The 19,194-nt window shown below is 42.0% G+C and overlaps 1 protein-coding gene across 1 annotated transcript in view; it reads right to left on the bottom strand.

Moving 5' to 3' along the window:
* ZDHHC9 (zinc finger DHHC-type palmitoyltransferase 9) overlaps positions 1 to 9,751 on the bottom strand; it is a 24,652-nt gene extending 14,901 nt beyond the window's left edge. Inside the window, exons 1-2 of the mRNA XM_026452008.2 lie at positions 9,592 to 9,751; positions 4,260 to 4,418 (exon numbers count right to left, since the gene is read on the bottom strand). Coding sequence (XP_026307793.1) covers positions 4,260 to 4,418; positions 9,592 to 9,700 — 268 coding nt within the window. The 5' untranslated portion in view covers positions 9,701 to 9,751. The remainder of the gene's footprint in view (positions 1 to 4,259; positions 4,419 to 9,591) is intronic.
* Positions 9,752 to 19,194: the final 9,443 nt, after the last annotated feature.

The raw sequence follows: 19,194 nt of genomic DNA, 5'->3' as shown, positions 1-19,194 counted from the left end.
CAAAAAAAAAAAAAAAAAAAAAAAAAAAAAAGAAAAGAAAAGAAAAGAAAAGAAAAAAAAAGAATAAAATACATCAATTTGAAAGAAAAGTGAGTGTGTACTGGTCAAAAAATAAGGCTGTAAAAATAGTGTATCTCCTGCTGAGGAGGCTACATCTTTTCAGGAAAGGGAAGAAAGGTATAGAGAAAAATGGTTATACAGATACATATTTTTTACAGTATTTTAAATCACATCTTTTCTGATAATACAAGTAATACATGCTCATTATAGAAAACTTGAAAAAATAAAAAGAAACATGAAGAAATCACAGTAGTGGAGGATAGCATATGAAAAAATGAAAGAAACAAAATCACTCATAATCCCACAACGTATAGATAATAAATTATAAAAATTGTGGCAAATTCCTGTATTTCCTTGCATATTTCTTTATACCTCATTATATATTTTTTTAAATAGGTAACTGACTTCACACAGTAAATGTAGCCTATCTCCTGTTTTATGTCATTTAGCTTTCTGGTATGAACTCTTTCCATTAGTCTAATGTATGAATGTCCATTTATTTACTTATTTATTTATGTATTTATTTAGAGACAAAGTCTAGCTCTGTCACCCAGGCTGGAGTGCAGTGGCACGATCTCCGTTCACTGTAGCCTCCACCTCATGGGTTTTTGATTCTCGTGCCTCAGCCGGGATCTCAGCTGCAATTACAGGCACATGTCAACATGTCCAGCTAATTTTTGTATGTTTTAGTAGAGATGAGGTTTCACCATGTTGGTCAGGCTGGTCTCAAACTTCTGGCCTCAAGTGATCTGCCCACCTCGGCCTCCAAAAGTGCTGGGATTACAGGAGTGAGCCACCACGTCCAGCTCTATAATTTATTTGGCTACTTATCTGTTGGTACACAATTAGGTTCTTTTCAACTTTTAATTGTCATAATAATCCTGAGTTAAACATTTCTACCCCACATCTCTGATTTCATGGGACAGACTCCCTAGAAAGGGAACCACTGGCATCAAAAAGTATAGATGTTTTTAAGGCTTTTGATTAATCTTATTAGGTTGCCTTCCAAAAAGTTTGTTCCAATTTACACTTACTAGTGGAAGAATAAATATCAGGTTTTCCTTGCTAATTTTCTAGATTTAAAAAAAGCATATTGGGCTGGGAGTATTGGCTCACACCTGTAATAACACTTTGGGAGACTGCGGCAGGTGGACTGCTTGAGCCCAAGAGTTTGAGACCAGCCTGGGCAACATGGGGAAAACCCATCTCTACAAAAAATGCAAAAAAAAAAAAAAAGAAAAAAAAATAGCCAGGCATGGTGGTGCATGCCTGTAGTCTCAGCAACTTGGGAGGCTGAGGTGGGAGGATCACCTGAGCCCAGGAAGTTGAGTCTGCACTGAGGTGTGATTGTGCTACTGCCCTCCAGCCTGGAAAAAAGAGTGATATCCTATCTCAAAAAAAAAGCATCCTGAAATCATTTCTTTGACTATTAGTCATGATAACTAGCCAATTATATTTTTATGAACTGTCTATATTTCTCCCAGAACATCAGTGCTTTTAAAAAAAATTGATTTGTGTGAGTTCCTTACAGTTAAGAATATTAATAAGGAAAGGAAATACTACCTCACATCAGACCATCTTTTTTTTTTTATTAATTTTAAGTTCTGGGGTACATGTGCAGGATGTGCAGGTTTGTTACATAGGTAAATGTGTGCCATGGTGGTTTGCTGCACCTATCAAGCCATCACCTAGGTACTAAGTCCAGCATGCATTAGCTATTTTTCCTAATGCTCTCCCTCCCGTCCCCATCCCCCAATAGCCCCCAGTGTTTGTTGTTCCCCTCCCTATGTCCATGTGTTCTCATTGTTCTCAAAAGAAGACAATCATGCAGCCAACAGATATATGAAAAAATGCTCAACATCACTGATCATTGGAGAAATGCAAATCAAAACCACACTGAGATACCATCTCATGCCAGTCAGAATGGCGATTATTAAAAAGTCAAAAAACAACAGATGCTGGCGAGGTTTCAGAGAAATAGGAACCCTATTGTTGTTGGGAATGTAAATTAGTTCAACCATTGTGGAAGATGTGGCGATTCCTCAAAGATCTAGAACCAGAAATACCATTTGACCCAGCAATCTCATTACTGGGTATAGACCTTCCTTAAATATCAAGTTTCCTGCTTCATTTAAAATGGGTTTCGAGGGCCGGGCACGGTGGCTCATGCCTGTAATCTCAGCACTCTGGGAGGCCTAGGTGGGTAGATCACAAGGTCAGGAGTTTGAGACCAGCCTGACCAACATGGTGAACTTCCGTCTCTACTAAAAATACAAAATTTAGCCAGGCATGGTGGTGCACGCTTGTAATACCAGCTACTTAGGAGGCTGAGGCAGGAGAATCACTTGAACCCGGGAGGTGGAGGTTGCAGTCAGTGGAGATCACACCACTGCACTCCAGCCTGGGCGACAGAGTGAGACTCCATCTCAAAAAATAAAATAAAATAAAATAAAATGGGCTTCAACAATAGGTGCCGACGAGGCTGTGGAGAAATAGGAACACTTTTACACTGTTGGTAGGAGTGTAAATTAGTTCAACCATTGTAGAAGACAGTGTGGCGATTCCTTGAGGCTCTAGTACCAGAAATACCATTTGACCCAGCAATCCCATCACTGGGTATATACCCAAAACATTATAAATCATTCTACCATAAAGACACATGCACACATGTGCTTATTGCAGCACTATTTACAATAGCAAAGACTTGGAACCAACCTAAATGCCCGTCAATGATAGACTGGATAAAGAAAATGGGGCACATATACACCATGGAATACTATGCAGCCATAAAAAAGAATGAGATCACGTCCTTTGTAGGGACATGGATGAAGCTGGAAGCCATCATTCTCAGCAAACTAACACAGGAACAGAAAACCAAACACTGCATGTTCTCACTCGTAAGTGGGAACTGAACAATGAGAACACATGGACATAGGGAGGGGAACAACACATACTGGGGCCTGTCAGGGGGTGGGGTGAGGAGGGAGGACATTAGGACACATACCTAATGCATTTGGGGCTTAAAACCTAGATGACAGGTTGATAGGTGTGGCAAACCACCATGGCACATGTATACCTATGTAACAAACCCGCACATTCTGCACATGTATCCCGGAACTTAAAGTGAATTTTAAAAAAATAATAATAAAATGGGTTTTGATTTATAAAAATCTTATCTACATATAGTAGTTTTTTAGTATACATGCTGCCGAAGAGAGCACCATATAGCTTTTTACCACATAAAGCAAGATATATCTCCCAACCTTTGCCTAAAGAAATGACTAGTAAGAGGAAAGCAACGCCCTCAGAATGCCACATGGTATACGGACAAAACATTATCCAATCATGGGAACTCAAGAAAAAGTAATCTTAAAAAGAACGTTAGAAGTATGCCTGGGGGATATAAGCAATTTCACATATAGGTCTATCAACAGGAATCTTTATGGCCCGTTTCTCATCTTGGCCAGGGTTTAGCACACAGTAGGCAGTGATTACAACGAAGCCACATATATGTGGATGGAAGCACAGACCACTGTATTATGCACACTTATACCCGACCCTCTTGCAGCAGCAGCAGAGAGAAGAAATAAGCAGTCTGGAATCAGACCTGCTCTAGCTTCATCTTATGCTAATTATGTGAACTTACATACTGGTGCTTCACCTATTTCCTCATCCGTAAAATGGGGATAATACCAATCTCATGGGGCTGTTACAAGTCTTAAATGAGAGAAAGGTAAATCACCTAGCACAGTGCCCAACATGTAGTAGAAACTCAATAAATGCTACTAGCAACTTTCGTCTTCTTGGGTTGTGTCTTAGGCCTTCCTTCCTCAATACTGCCCTCCAGTGGACTAGGAGTCTCCTCCCACTATGTAAGGTGGGTCCCACGTGAAAATCCAGTACAGGAAAATCTAAATTTCAAAAATAAGTAAAGTTTATTTTTCCCATTTACTAAAGAAGTTTTTGTAAAGTTTAGGTTAGAGAATATTTAAATTGCGATTCGATCTACATAAGTACAGCTGATTTGCAGTTTTTCAGGAGCTTGTTGCCTATCTAGATTTCCTATCTAAATCTAGCTCATTTTCCATCTAAATCTATCTTCCCTCCGCCACTGATTTCTCCCAAGAATTGGTGACCGCCCTGACTTTCTTGTTCAACTCAGCCTTTTCCCTAGGCAATGTCCCCGTAGTTTTACTCACCCACACAGTTGTCACAGATGCTGCAATGGGAGGCCCGGGGAGGCCGGAAGATCTTGCATGTATAACAGTATTTCAGTTTCACAATCTGGTTGTTTATCTGGAAATTCTTGATACGAGGGGGTGGTCGCTGGCCCTGGGGCACCGCACCATTGGTAGCTTCTGTAAATCAATAAAGACAGCTAATATCGCAGCTAGCCATTATTTCAGCCCAAAAGTCTCACCACCTCTCCAAACCCAATGGGGGCATTCAAAGGTTCCCTAAGCCCACTGTCTTCTCTAGGCAATCATTTACAGACTAGACACTCAACATCACAGAATATGCCCATAAAACTCCACTAAGTGCATGCAGTTCTGTGGTATACATATGAAAAAGTGTTTCTTCGAGACTTTTTTTTCTGATTACAAACAAAAACATTCATTAAAAAATAGCTAAAAATACATTAAATGAAGACATCTAATTTCACTAATAATCAGAGAAATAAAAATTAAAGCACAAAGATACCATTTCTACCTATCATATTAAAAAGCAATACAAAGAACAAAAATACCCCATGTTAACAAGGGTGGGGAAAGGTCATTCTTATATCTTATCAGTGAGCAATATAGCAGCTGCTACTAAACTTTTTTTTTCTTTTAAGATGGAGTCTCGCTCTGTCGCCCAGGCTAGAGTGCAGTGGCGTGGTCTCAGTCTTGGCTCACTGCAACCTCTGCCTCCTGGGTTCAAGTGATTCTCCTGCCTCAGCCTCCAGAGTAGCTGGGATTACAGGGGCCCACCACCATGCCTGGCTGATTTTTGTATTCTTAGTAGAGATGGGGTTTTATCATGTTGGTCAAGCTGGTCTCAAACTCCAGACATCAAGTGATCCGCCTGCCTCAGCCTCCCAAAGTGCTGGGATCACAGGCGTGAGCCACCATGCCCAGCCAGCTACCAAAGTTTTAAACATGTGTATTCATTTACTGACCGAGTCTACTTCTAGAAACTTATCAAAATTATAATGAGATATACGAAAGATGTTTATATAAGGATATCTGTCACAGAGTTCCTTTTAATAGTGAAAAACTAAAAATAACTTCAATGTCACAATAGGAGGTTGGTTAAGTAAATTATGTTATGTGCATAGAATGGAATATTATGCAGCCATTAAAAATGATATAGATGAAAGAATGGTGAAAACAGGAAAATACAATATATGGCAAAATGAAAATATATGTTAAAAAGCAATATGCAGAAAACAATACTATCTTGTAAACATAAAATATATGCATGTGAAAAGAAACAACTGGTAATACAAAAACAGTTATTGAAATAAAAGTAACCCTTGCTTATTGTAAAAATTTTAGAAAAAAACAGAACAGGGCCAGGTGCGGTGGCTCACACCTGTAATCCCAGCACTTTGGGAGGCTGAGGCAGGCGGATCACCTGAGATCAGGAGTTCGACACCAGCCTGGCCAACATGGCGAAACCCCATGTCTACTAAAAATACAAAAATTAGCCAGGCATGGTGGCACGCGTCTGTAATCCCAGTTACTCTGGAGGCTGAGGCAGGAGAACTGCCTGAACCTGGGAGGCAGCCTGGGTGACAGAGCAAGCGAGACGCCGTCTCAAAATTTTTTTTTTTTTGGAAAAAACAGAAAGTATAAATAAGAAAACATAAAAATCACTGACAGTCTCTCAGCTCAGAGATATTTATATTTTTTGGTGTATTTCCTTCTAATCTTCTATTAACAGGTAAACATTCATAATTTTAAAAAAAATTGAGATCATATTATAAATGTAGTTTTGTACCGTGAAGTATTTACTTAATATTATATACTGTGAACATTTTCTCACTGTTAATTTTTTTCTAAAACATAACTACTGGTAATATTCCATCATATATGTGTCCTGTGATTTATTTAAGTATTCCATATTGTTGGGATTTTTACTATTTAGTTGACGTTACATGTAAAAATTTAAAATATTACAGATAAAAGCTTAAATCCCCTTCGATCATCACCTCAATCCTAGTCCCCTTCTCCCTTCCAAGAACATATTCATGTGTTAAAATTAATTTCTAAAACAGAAAGAATAAAGAAAAGAATGTTGAAGTCTAAGCAGTAATACATGAAGTTGCCGGCATTAAAATAGCTACTCATATTTAAAAGAAAAGAAAAAACGATGCACTAAGAATCCTTCTACAGTAATTTGTAAAAATCTTTGTTTATCTCCTTTAGTTAAACCCTCAGAGAAGTAGAACTACTGGGTCAAAGGGTATGACCCTTTGAAGTACATATTCCTTATTACCAAACTGCTTCCCAGACAGACTGTATGAATTTGCATGCCTGCCCATCCACGGCATATGAGAGTGCCTGTGTCATTGCACCCTCACCATGCAGTATAATTCTAAAAACAGAATAGTTTTCAATTCACTTTGATTTTAAAAATATCTGCCATATGGAACATTTTTCCTTTTTTTGTGGAGTGGGGTAGATGCTGTGAAATCAAACAATAACAGTGTGTCACAAGTCTTAAAAGGATGAGGACAGCTATTCATTAGAGGATAAGTACCAGCATGCCACCTTAATATTCTATGCATATGCTTTCCATGAGGGCACCTGGGAGACAGGGTTCATGGTTCACCTTCCCCGGGAGGCCGTATCAGGCAAGGGCATCACATGACTTCCTCTCTCCCCATCCCCCACCCACAGCATACCCAGTACAGGACTAAATACAAGATGACAAAAACTTCCTAACATAAACACACATATGAACTGAAAAACGTACTCTTCTATTGCGAGAAACATGCTAAATGCAGAGGCCGCAATGTGACAGCTTGAGTCTGAGCCCCAGGCCCAGTGATCGGGCAGAAAAGAGATAACTTTGTTAACAACCTGCTGTAAGAGGCAAGAGACAAGTCAAGGTACTGCCTTGACCCTCAGTTTCTCCATATGTGAATGGGAAGGGAACTGGAAAAGAATAACCCAGATGGAGAAAAAACAGCACTCACAACTCTTCCTCATCATCTTGCTCCTAATTACTCCTAGTTCTATCGGGTCTCCCCAGAACTCCAGCTGTGCCAACACATGTCACCTCTGCTCTCTTCCCGCTATCTCCACCCTCACCCCACCCCCAAATAGTTATAGCTCACATGTGCACAAACCCATTTCTCCTTAGCTCAACTAAAACAGGCTGGAATTTTTCAAAATGAAATCCATTAAGAAGCCTAACGGAAAACACAGCTAAAATAAACAAAAGAAATACATGTGCCAGGCGCGCTGGTTCACACCTGTAATCCCAGAACTTTGGGAGGCCAAGGCCAGAGGATAACTTGAGGTCGGGAGTTCGAGACTAGCTTGGCCAATATGGTGAAACACTGTCTCTACTAAAAATACAAAAATTAGCTGGGAGTGGTGGTGGGCGCCCGTAATCTCAGCTACTCTGGAGACTGAGGCACGAGAATCACTTGAACCTGAGAGGTGGAGGTCGCAGTGAGCTGAGATCACGCCACTGCACTCCAGCATGGGGGACAGAGTGAAACTGTGAAAAAAAAAAAACAGAAGGAAGGAAAAAAAGGAAGGAAGGAAGGAAAGAAGGAAGGAAGGAAGGAAGGAAGGAAGGAAGGAAGGAAGGAAGGAAGGAAGGACGGAAGGAAGGAAGGAAGGAAGGACGGAAGGAAGGAAGGGAGAGAGAAAAAGAAAAAAGAAATACATGGAAGCCTTCAAAGCACCCTCAAAGAACTAAAGGCCAGCCACAGATTGGTGCTCTACTGGCACAGCTTCTTAGTCTTTCAAGTCCTGGGTCCCTTTTTCTTACTCTGTCTAGCTTGGATGCCAACTCAAGCTACCTGGGTACCAAACCTGAGAACCATTTAGGTAGGCACTGGTGGGCTCCCACTCCCTCCTAGTACTTGCATCATAGTCTTCTTCTCACTGTGAGATCCCAGGATATCTCCTCCCCTGGCCCTGGGATAGTTCTGCTTCAATTCATGAAGCCACCCTGGCTCCTAGATAATGTAGCACTTCATCTCTGTACCAAAGATCCTTATCCTGAGCTGCGGTCTAGACTCTATTGACCCTGCAATTGCTTTTACCCCTCCTAGAATTCTCAGTGGTTCCTGGCACCACAGCTGCCCCCTTTCACATTGCATGTTCCCCTAAAGCAGGGTTTTTTGTTTGTTTGTTTGTTTGTTTGTTTGTTTGTTTTTTGAGATAGAGTCTCACTCTGTTGTCCAGGCTGGAGTGCAGTGGCACAATCTAGACTCACTGCAACCTCCGCTTCCCAGGTTCAAATGATTCTCCTGCCTCAGCCTCCCGAGTAGCTGGGATTACAGGCACACGCCACCATGCCCGGCTAATTTTTGTATTTTTAGTAGAGACAGGGTTTCACCATGTTGGCCAGGCTGGTCTTGAACTCCTGACCTCAAATGATGCACCAGCCTCAGCCTCCCCAAGTGCTGGGATTATAGGCGTGAGCCACAGCTCCCGGCCTAAAGCAGGAATTATTGGTTGGGGGGGACATGGATGCGCTTCAGAAGATCTATGAATCCCTGAAATTACATCCAAAACTATGTACATGTACATGCATATAAGAGCATTTTTATGGGGAGAAGGTTTACAGCTTTCATCAAAAAACCAAAAGTGCCTCTTGAGCCACTTGCTCAAGCCTCCTCTCACTCTGTGGAGTGTACTTTTGTTTCAATAAATTTGTGCTGACCGGGTGTGGTGGCTCACACCTGTAATCCCAGCACTTTGGGAGACCAAGGCGGGCAGATTACAAGGTCAGGAGATCGAGACCATCCTGGCCAATGTGGTGAAACCCCGTCTCTACTAAAAATACAAAAATTAGCTGGGTGTGGTGGCACGTGCCTATAATCCCAGCTACTCGGGATGTTGAGGCAGGAGAATCACTTGAACCTTGGAGTCAGAGCTTGCAGTGAGCCAAGATCACGCCACTGCACTTCAGCCTGGTAACAAAGCCAGACTCTCTCTCTAAATAAATAAATAAATAAATTGATAATAAATCTGTGCTTTCATTGCTTCAGAAAAAATGTATTGGTGATCACCTCCCCCAGAAAAGTAAAAAAACCATCCTCTTGGGAACAATACAGCAGGACCTTGGTAACAAATCCTTCCTCAAATGTGATCCAATGCAGTGAAGGACAAAGTCTATTACTTTAGACTGTTGCTACACCTGCCTTACTAAATTCACAGAGTAGTCATGATCTCAGGTTCAGGATCTCAGAGAGAAAAGACTAGAAGTGATTACTATCTGCAATTACTATTATGATTCCATTCTTTTACTGATTAGGGCCACCCACTACACAGCAGCTTGCCAGCTGGTTGGGAGACTCACCTATCTCCATTTCTATGAAAGCTGCTTCATCTGGTAGCGCCCGAGGAATCACTCCAGGGTCACTGAAGCTGGTCCTCAACAGTGTAGCCATGGAGAAAAGGAAAAGCATGGCAGCAAACACAGGGATGGCAGGAGACAGCTGAACAGCCAGGTAGCGGCACCTGAAGAAAGCAGGCAATTCAACATTTAATGATACCTACCCTATATTGATCTCCAATTGTTACCAGTATGTCAATCTGGCCCCCACAACAGAATCAGCAGCACCTCAAGGACAGGGACCATGTTTCTTCTCTTGATTTACCCAAAACTCCTGACATATGGCTCTACCCATAGTAAGAGCTCGACAAATAATTGACTGCTGCCATCTATAACATACAGAAGACAGTCTTAAGGACACTCTCTTACCCCCAAGTCCAGTCTATCCTATCAGCCCACTGGGAGCTACATTTCCTCTACCTCAGGAAAGTTCACACCTGCTAAGAATAGGGAAGCAACTGAGCCTGGATTTCTAAGCAACACAGGTTGATCTCACTCTGGGAATGTCCAGGGCTTTTCATATCCACTGATCTGTCATTCAGACTGAGCTTGACGAGGAGGGAGAAAAGATGAGGACCAACCAGAAAGCAGGTTCACAGTGTCAGAGAGTATCTCCGCATGCTTCAAGACCAATGAAAATCTTCAGGGCTGTTGACTGACTCTGCAACATCCATTCCTCTGGTCTCCTCAATTAGCTCAGCTAATAAGTGACTAACGACCGACAGCAAGAAAATAAGAAAATCGTTTCTCCTTAGTACCCCTCCCCAACATCACGTTCACTCCCCCCTTTCCTTATAATGCACCTGGCAAGCTATTTCTCCTTCTCTCTGAATATCCCAACTCTACTCATCTTTCAGGTGCCAGAGACATCAATATCATCATTGTCATCATTGCAACTATAATTTATTGAGGGCTCTCCATAAGCCAGGCACTGTACTAAGCTCTTCGTCTACATTATCCCATCCAGTTCTTACACTAAATCTATGAAATAGATTCTACTATACCCATCTGATACATGAAGAATCTGGGACTTAGAGAATTCTTACTTCTTCCAAAAGGCTTATGCTAAGCTGCAATAATCTCTCTCTTCTCTACTCCCTGTGGTCCTCACTTCCAGAGCCTTGCATTATTTCCTAGCTATTTCTCAGTATGTTGACGGCATCTCCCTCAACCAGACTTCCTAAGAGCAAGGACCTAGTTTTATTGGACTGGGAATGCTCGGGTTTGAATTATGGCTCTACCAGCTTCTAGCTGGGTGACTTAGTTAACTTCAGTATCCTTATCCATAAAATGAGGATAGTAACAGTGCTTGATGAGGTCACTGTGTGGATCAAATGCACTAGTATAAAGAGCTTAGAACTGCACTTGACACACAGTAAATACTAAACACTAAGTAAAATGTTAGCTATTAACATTATCACCATGATTCCGTATCTCCCAGAGCTCTAATACAAGTAAGGGAACAAAGAAGCTATCAATAAATACTTGTTGATCTGAACTGAATTTCAAACAAAATAAATAGGAATGTGTGAGGAGAGTTATCACTGACCTATTTTTATCCTCCTCCTCCTGAGGCACATTTCTCCTTGAAAACAGAGTTTTCACTTGGAGGCAGACTATAAGTGGAGGAGCAAGGAGCAGAGGGAGAGCAGAGAAAGTAAGCTAAGAAAAACGCTTACCTCATCAGCATGAGAAGTAAGCAAGCTGCTGGCCATTCAAAGCAAACGTTTAACCCCGGTTATATATTCTCTGCAGTTTCGGAACAACCCCCATAAGGTCCTCCCCTAGCTCCCTGCCACACACACAACTGCATGGGGGGACACAAGCCAAGTTTTATATTAGGCTAAGCAGTTTTCGATGAAGGTGAACGTATGTACTGAACCTGGAGGATGATTTTAGTGACTTTTTTGTTTGCTTGCTTGCTTATTTTTAACAAAATCCTTCATCTTAAGTTGCTCCTTAATGCTTTACTTCCTTCTCCTAAAAGCCAAGGGTTGGGGGGAAAATTGGAGAACTGAAGGATCTGGCAGCTGAGTTCTGATATTTAAGGTTCTTACATATCACTAGCTTGTGGATTACCCTATTTTCCACTACTCCTTTTCACTGGTACAGACTAACCAAAAAGGGAATTCAGAAGCGAAAATCACCTCCACTTATCAGGAACCCAAAGGATGCAGGAGAAGCATGAGGCTTCCTTTCATGAACAAGCAAAGTGAAATCACCACACTAACAGCAAACAGGAATCTTCCTGGCCACTGCCCATCACTAAGATCATTCTTGAAAACAAAGAAGTAATGTCGCCAGGACTCAAACTGCCCTGGATGTATAGTCTCCAATCAAAAGCCTTAAAAAATCAGATCTATCTGATTGGCCACCAAAGAGAGTTTAATTTTTTTATTAAAGGGAAAACATACAGAGTGAGTAGAACTGCAGCAAAAAATTCTAAATTAATGCTGCCCCGCTGCACAGAAGGACCCAAGCTTAACTAAGTCCAGTTCCAACACCTGCTTGTAGGCCAGACAAAGGACAACTTAGACTTGAACTACGCTACGCCATCAAGGATAAAGGTCTCTGTAATCTCCACACAGAGCATCTTCTGCACCTGCTAAAACAATCCACTCTGTATGTCAACAAGTACACAACAGGCCTATTGTATTGTTCTCCTCCAGAGATGAGGCTATTGGCAGCCAGTCATCTCTAGTGAGTGGGTGTGGCTGGGAAGCCAGATGTGGGACCAGCAGGCCTTTCTACTCTGAGTAAGGGGAAACTTCGAGCGCCAGCCACTACGACTATTGTGAACTGCAACCCATAGTGTTTGTCCTCAAAAGTTATGATAAAAAACCCACCAATACCCCTGGTGGGGGTATTTGGGAAGGGAGGATTGGGAAGATGTTTGTCAAAGGACATAAAATTTCAGTAAGGAAGCATAAGTTGAGATCTATTGCCCAGCATGAGGACTATGGTTAATAACACTATATTATATACCAGAAAATTGCTAGGAGAGTAGATTTTAAACATTCCCAACAAAAATAAGTATGTAAGGTAATACATATGTTAATTAGCTTGATTTAACTATTCCAAATGTATACGTGTATCGAAACATCATATTGTATACCAGATATATATATATCCTTGTGTGTATATATATATCTTTATATATGTATATTTGTGTGTGTGTATATATATGTGTGTGTATATATATATCTTTATATATATATATATTCAACCTTTGTCAATTTAAGAATACTTCAAAAATATCACCCTAGGCTAATTCCATAACTGCTATAAGCTGGAAGTCTGTCTCCGACAAAAATAAGCTATGTGAAAGTTTGGTGGTAATTCCCAATACAGACCTCCAAAGTCAGGAGTATCCTCAAACATCACTAACTTGTCTTAGATAAAGACTAGATCAGTCAAGCACGGGGGCTCACATCTGTAATCCCAGCACTTTGGGAGGCCAAGATAGGTGGATCATCTGAGGTCAGGAGTTCAAGACCATCCTGGCCAACACGGCGAAATCCCGTCTCCACTAAAAACACAAAAATAAGGCCGGGCACGTTGGCTCACGCCTATAATCCCAGCACTTTGGGAGGCCGAGGTAGGCAGATCACAAGGTCAGGAGATCAAGACCATCCTGGCTAACACGGTGAAACCCCGTCTCTACTAAAAATACAAAAAATTAGCCAGGCATGGTGGCGGGCGCCTGTAGTCCCAGCTACTGGGGAGGCTGAGGCAGGAGAACAGCGTGAACCCAGGAGGTGGAGCTTGCAGTGAGCGGAGATTGTGCCACTGCACTCCAGCCTGGGTGACAGTGCAAGACTCCATCTCAAAAATAAATAAATAAATAAATAAATAAATAAATAAATAAATAAGCCGGGCATGGTGGCATGTGCCTGTAATCCCAGCTTACTCGGGAAGCTGAGCCAGGAGAATCACTTGAACCCATGAGGCAGAGGTTGCAGTGAGCTGAGATTGCACCACTGCACTCCAGCCTGGTGACAGAACAAGACTCCATCTCAAAAAAAAAAAAAAAAAAGACTAGATCAGATCTGTCATCCACAAATATAAGCTAAGTGTTTTTGAAACTCCCTATATCACTCCTTGGAATAATAATATCCATATACTTCTTAAAACAGAACTCTCCTGTATTCAAAGTACCAAGAGGCCTTTCTCCTTCCTGGGGATTAGAGTTCCTTTTGTCCCTTATGAATTTTATAAATGCAACCATGTCCCAACTAAGTCTTCATTTCTGCCACCTGAAGAGACATCATCATTTTAAGCCATCCTCTACTGACTTCTTGACTGTCCTCAGGCTACCATAGCTGGACTAGACAACTGGACTCCCACATGTCCCCTCAGGCGGCACAGTGGTACTGACCAGCAGTAACCATCAGTGCCAGGCTGGGCTCATGTGTCATGTCCCATCCCCCATCCCTAGCATGCTAGTTCACTGGAGGGATGATGGTAATGACACAGACTTCAATTCACATGAAAACACTCAGAAGAGATTCATGAGTAGAATGGGTAAGAATCTAGACAGAGAGCTATGCCTTACAGATTGGCAGCTTGCATTGCTGTTCTGTACAATACACTGCTTCTAAGTCTCCCTAATAGCTTTCTTGCTATGTTTTTTGGTTTGTTCTTTTATCAATGTAATCAGTCAGCCAACAAGTATTTGTTGGTCTAACAAATGAAGAACAAGGGAAATAGGAGTTAATTTTGTTGGGGAAAACATAACTGACATATGAAACAGCAAAAGAATAAGATGACTGATAATCAAGTGTTAGAACGGTGACTCAGCCTCTACAGGCTGTAAGTGGTCAGGGAAGAGCTCTGTGGGGGAGCTGCTGGCTGCTTGAAACTGCTCCAGTAGCAGCTGGTAAGTATGGCTTTAAGGAAGAAGGCCCAAGAATCAGAGCCCCACGATACTCTTTGGTCACACATGAGAGAAATAAGCCTTTGCTATAATACCTCCCTGATATAGATGGCCATCTGTCCTGTTACTACTTACCTGCTACTGACTGAATGTCTGTATCTCTGCAAAATTCATATGTTGAAATCTTAACATCCAATGTGACGGATTATGGAGGTGGGGCCTTTGGGGGGTGATTAGGTCACCTAAGGCTCCACCCTCATGAATGGGATTAGCATCCTTACAAAAGAAATCCTGGCAAGCTCCCTTGCCCCTTTGGCCATGTGAACACACAGAGAGAAGACAGCCATCTATGAACCAGAAAGCAGGCCTTCATCAGTCACCAAACCTGTAGGCATCTTGATCTTGTACTTGCCAGCCTCCAGAACTGTGAGACACAAATTTCTGTTGTTTATAAGCCACCCAGTCGATGGTAGTTTCTTACAGCAACCAGAACAAACTAAGACACTACCTCTAGAACACAATAAACATGTAGAACCACCCATAAGCCTGTTCCAAGATTTTTCTGATGACCCTCAGAGTCTGCTGAGAGGGGAAGTTTTCCTTAACACTAAAAACATAATTTACAATCAGTCTCCAGATTTATTTCTATGTGAAGGTCAGAGAAAAATGTACAACCCTCTTTTGCTCCAGTAGCAATAAACAAAATTAAACAAACAGGGACATTTTCAATTCTGAAGTGAGAGGCCATCCTCTCATCAAAATCTCTATCCAGGCAAACCTGCTCAGTGGTTTTCAAATTTCAGTTACAATAACGAAGTTCAAGTTTCAATTACAATATACCCCTGCTCGAGAACTTAGAACCATTCATTGCTGCCTGTTACATTATGCCCCAAACTCCACAGGTCAGTATTCCAAGGCTCTCCATTAACTGGCCTTATCTAATCATCATCATAAGGCCCCTGTCTTCCCCACTCCATTCCAGAAACATCCCACTAATTAATTACCCTGAATTAGCTAGCTTCTTGCTACTGCAAATAGCCTAAGGTACGTCCTTTGTTCTTAGCACAATACCAGCTCCAGCATCTCTGAGGAGAAAGATTTAGGAGTCTCTTCTTTCCCTCAGTAACATCTCAACTGATGTCAACATGTTGGGAAACATCCCTGTTCTCTGGGCTTGCTTTTCCCAAAACAGAGGATCACTATATTTAATTAAGACTCATCCTCAAAAGATGGGAGAGGCATTCAGCGGAGACTGACAGTGTGAAACTCATTACCACAAAAGGTAATAAAGGCTGAAAATGTAGAGAAATTCTGAATGACAGAACCATAAAGAATTATTAAAGGAGCCCGACGTGGTGGCTCACATCTTTAATCTCAGCACTTTGGGAGGCCAAGGCTGTTGGAGCACTTGAGCTCAGGAGTTCAAGACCAGCCTGGGCAAGATGGTGAGATCCTGTCTCTACAAAATATACAAAACTTAGTCAAGTATAGTGGCTCATGCCTGTAGTCCCAGATACTTGGGAGGCTGAGGTGGGAGGACTGTTTGAGCCCAGGAGGCAGAGGATGCAGTGAGCCAAGATCAAACCACTGCACTCCAGCCTGGGCAAGAGAGGGAGACTCTATTTCAAAAAAAAAGAAAGAAAGAAAAAAATGAATTATTAAAAGAAAGCAAACTGCCACCAGGTGTGGTGGCTCATGCCTGTAATCCCAGCACTTTGGGAGGCCAAGGCAGGCGGATCACCTGAGGTCGGGAGTTCGAGACCAGCCTGGCCAACATGGAGAAACCCTGTCTCTACTAAAAAGTACAAAATTAGCAGGGCGTGGTGGCGCATGCCTGTAATCCCAGCTACTTGAGAGGCTGAGGCAGAAGAATCGCTTGAACCCGGGAGGCGGAGGTTTCAATGAACTGAGATCGTGCCATTGCACTCCAGCGTGGGCAACAAGAGTGAAACTCCGTCTCAAAGGAAAAAGAAAAAAAGAAAAAAGAAAGCAAACTGTTCAGGAGACACAACCCAAGGAACTCTTGGGAAGAACTGTTTCTCAAGGAACATACTTTATCAGGAAGTTAAGTTTAGCTAAGTACTGTAACAGATTGATATCAAAGAGGCAACTATGCCTTTCTAAAACTCATTTGGTTAGCCAAGTCAGACAGAGTCCGAAGCTAGATAAAGTGAAGACTGACCTCCATAGAGTCATTCTCCAGAGAATGTACTCTTGGTTAGAGAGTACAATATAGTCACTTTTTCCTCTTCCCAATCTCACATAAGGATGCTCTTCAGAAACCTGGACCTTGTCACTGTGGGCACTAACATTCTGGCATGTCAAAGTTTGGCTTTGGTTTACATAGTCTTGTGTCTCCTCAAACCTAGTAAGTGCATATTATCAGGTCTGTTTTTTCTATTTCACCTGTCTTCCAGACATACCTCCCCTTTCTTTTTCTTTCTTTTATTTTTCTTTTTTTTTTTAGATGGAGTTTTGCTCTTGTTTTGTTGCCCAGGCTGGAGTGCAATAGTGCAATCTCGGCTCACTGCAACCTCCACTTCCCAGATTCAAGTGATTCTCCTGCTTCAGCCTCCCAAGCAGCTGGGAATACAGGTGTGCACCACCACGCCCAGCTGATTTTTTGTATTTTTAGTAGAGACAGGGTTTCACCATGTTGGCCTGGCTGGTCTGGAACTCCTGACCTCAAGTGATCCACCCACCTCAGCATCCCAAAGTGCTGGGATTACAGGCATGAGCCACTGCACCCAGCCCACGCTGCCCCTTTCATCAGGATAACTCACTAAGTAACAACGTATGGAGCACAAATTGCTCGATTTTTCTCCAAGTCATCCTCATCTTGGCAGCAGGGACCAGAAGTGGCCATCACAGCAGTGATGATCCCTCATTAACTCACAAAGCTCCTGATAGGCTTCCCTGTTCCTGCAAGGCTACCAGAAATGCCATGCTGCAACACCATCAGTTCTCTGCAAAGATGCCTTCACTTTCTAGGAGCATAAGCTTGGGAGACCCCAAGAGCCTAGATGCCACTGGGTAACACACACACTAGCTCGCAAGAATCCTGAATATACTGGTCTAGTATTTGGTACTATGCACACTTTACTAAAGCATGTGGGTTTGAATGTCTTCAGGATTCCATAGCCAAAGGATAACAATGAACAATGAGATGAAAGGTCGAAATTAGAAGAGAAAGCCCTGAGACAGTATAGAGACATTGGCTGGCCAGCTCATTTTGATGAAGGAACCTCACTTCTGTGGGCCTGGTTTCCTCACCCACACAAGAACGGAGATAGTCTCAAAAGTCCTTTCCAGCTCTACCATCCTATGATTCTGTGGGTCAAGATTGTTAAATTTTAAGTACATCCAGAATGTTTTAATTCAGCAACACTTATTGGCCATCTACTCTATGTAAGGCATGGTAGAGAGCACTGTGGGGGCTACACAGCCATTGAACATAGTCTCTGTCCTTGAAAGAGACTAGCTGTAGGGGACAACAACAGTGAGAAGTGTAATCACCATAGAGCTCCAAACTATAAGAAATGTCATGTGATTATTTGTTGAATGAGTGGTGTGTACAATTAGCCCAATGAATACAGAAATTACTGGAAAGTTTTCATGAAGACTCAAGAAAGAATTTGAGGGAGGGGTAGACTTTGGATACGCTAGAAAAGTAATTTTTGTATTGATTACTATTGATTACTAAGCAGAGTTACAAAGCTGTTTTCAGTTCATCCAACTCAATGACTCTTCTGCCAATATATACATCAAAAGCTCTAATGGGGACCAATCTGACAGAACCTGGTCTGACAGTGCCTTCATAAGATTTCCTTCATATACAGAGGACACAGTGAGACCATAAGCACTGATTACAGCAGTAAACTGCTTCTGCTTCAGGGGTCAAGAGTCACACAGTCATTCTTGCCACAAGGGAAGTCTGAGGACCTTGGCCCCACTAGTGACCCGCTCAGAAAGCTAAAAGAGAAAGCTGGAAACCAATTCCAGGAGACAGTGCACTTGTTCCTTTCTCCAGGATCACACTTTATCAGGAAGTTGAATTTGCCTGAATACCTCAATAGCCTTTCAGTAGCTGGATGGCTCCTAGGTTGTCAGTGTCATTCTGTTACAGTGTCCTGACACTTCGGGCCAAGCTGGTAGCTATGTGTTCATCGCACAAGCTGGATAGAGCTTGAGCAGAAAGAACTGAAAATTGTTCATATGCTCAAAGCTGAAATTGGCAATACACACTCACATTTCTTAAATACCTCACCCTAAGAATTAATTAGAAAATCCTTTTTCTTTAAGCATTATACCATTTTCACTCTGCTTTTAAGTTTAAATACGTTTACCATGAATACAATTATATTTAAATATAGCAACCTACTGGTAATCTATAATCTCCTTTCGTGTGTATTTGAGTCTTCCAGACAAACACAGAGTTATACAGATTTCAGGTTCTTGGAGTTGCAAGAGGCTTAGTGAATATTTGGCCAAATTTCTACTCTGTGACAGCGGCCCTGAGAGAGACTCCCCAGCTTCTTCAGAAACACTTCTAACAGGCCGGGCACAGTGGCTCATGCCTATAATCCCAGCACTTGGGGAGGCTGAGGCAGGTGGATCACTTGAGATCAGGAGTTCGAGACAAGCCTGGCCAACATGGTGAAACCCTGTCTCTACCGAAAATACAAAAATTA

The sequence above is a fragment of the Piliocolobus tephrosceles genome, chromosome 12 (assembly GCF_002776525.5).
Source record: "Piliocolobus tephrosceles isolate RC106 chromosome 12, ASM277652v3, whole genome shotgun sequence".
NCBI lineage: Eukaryota > Metazoa > Chordata > Mammalia > Primates > Cercopithecidae > Piliocolobus > Piliocolobus tephrosceles.
Note: the sequence above shows the minus strand (reverse complement) of the source record. Positions and strands in the feature narration are given on the sequence as shown.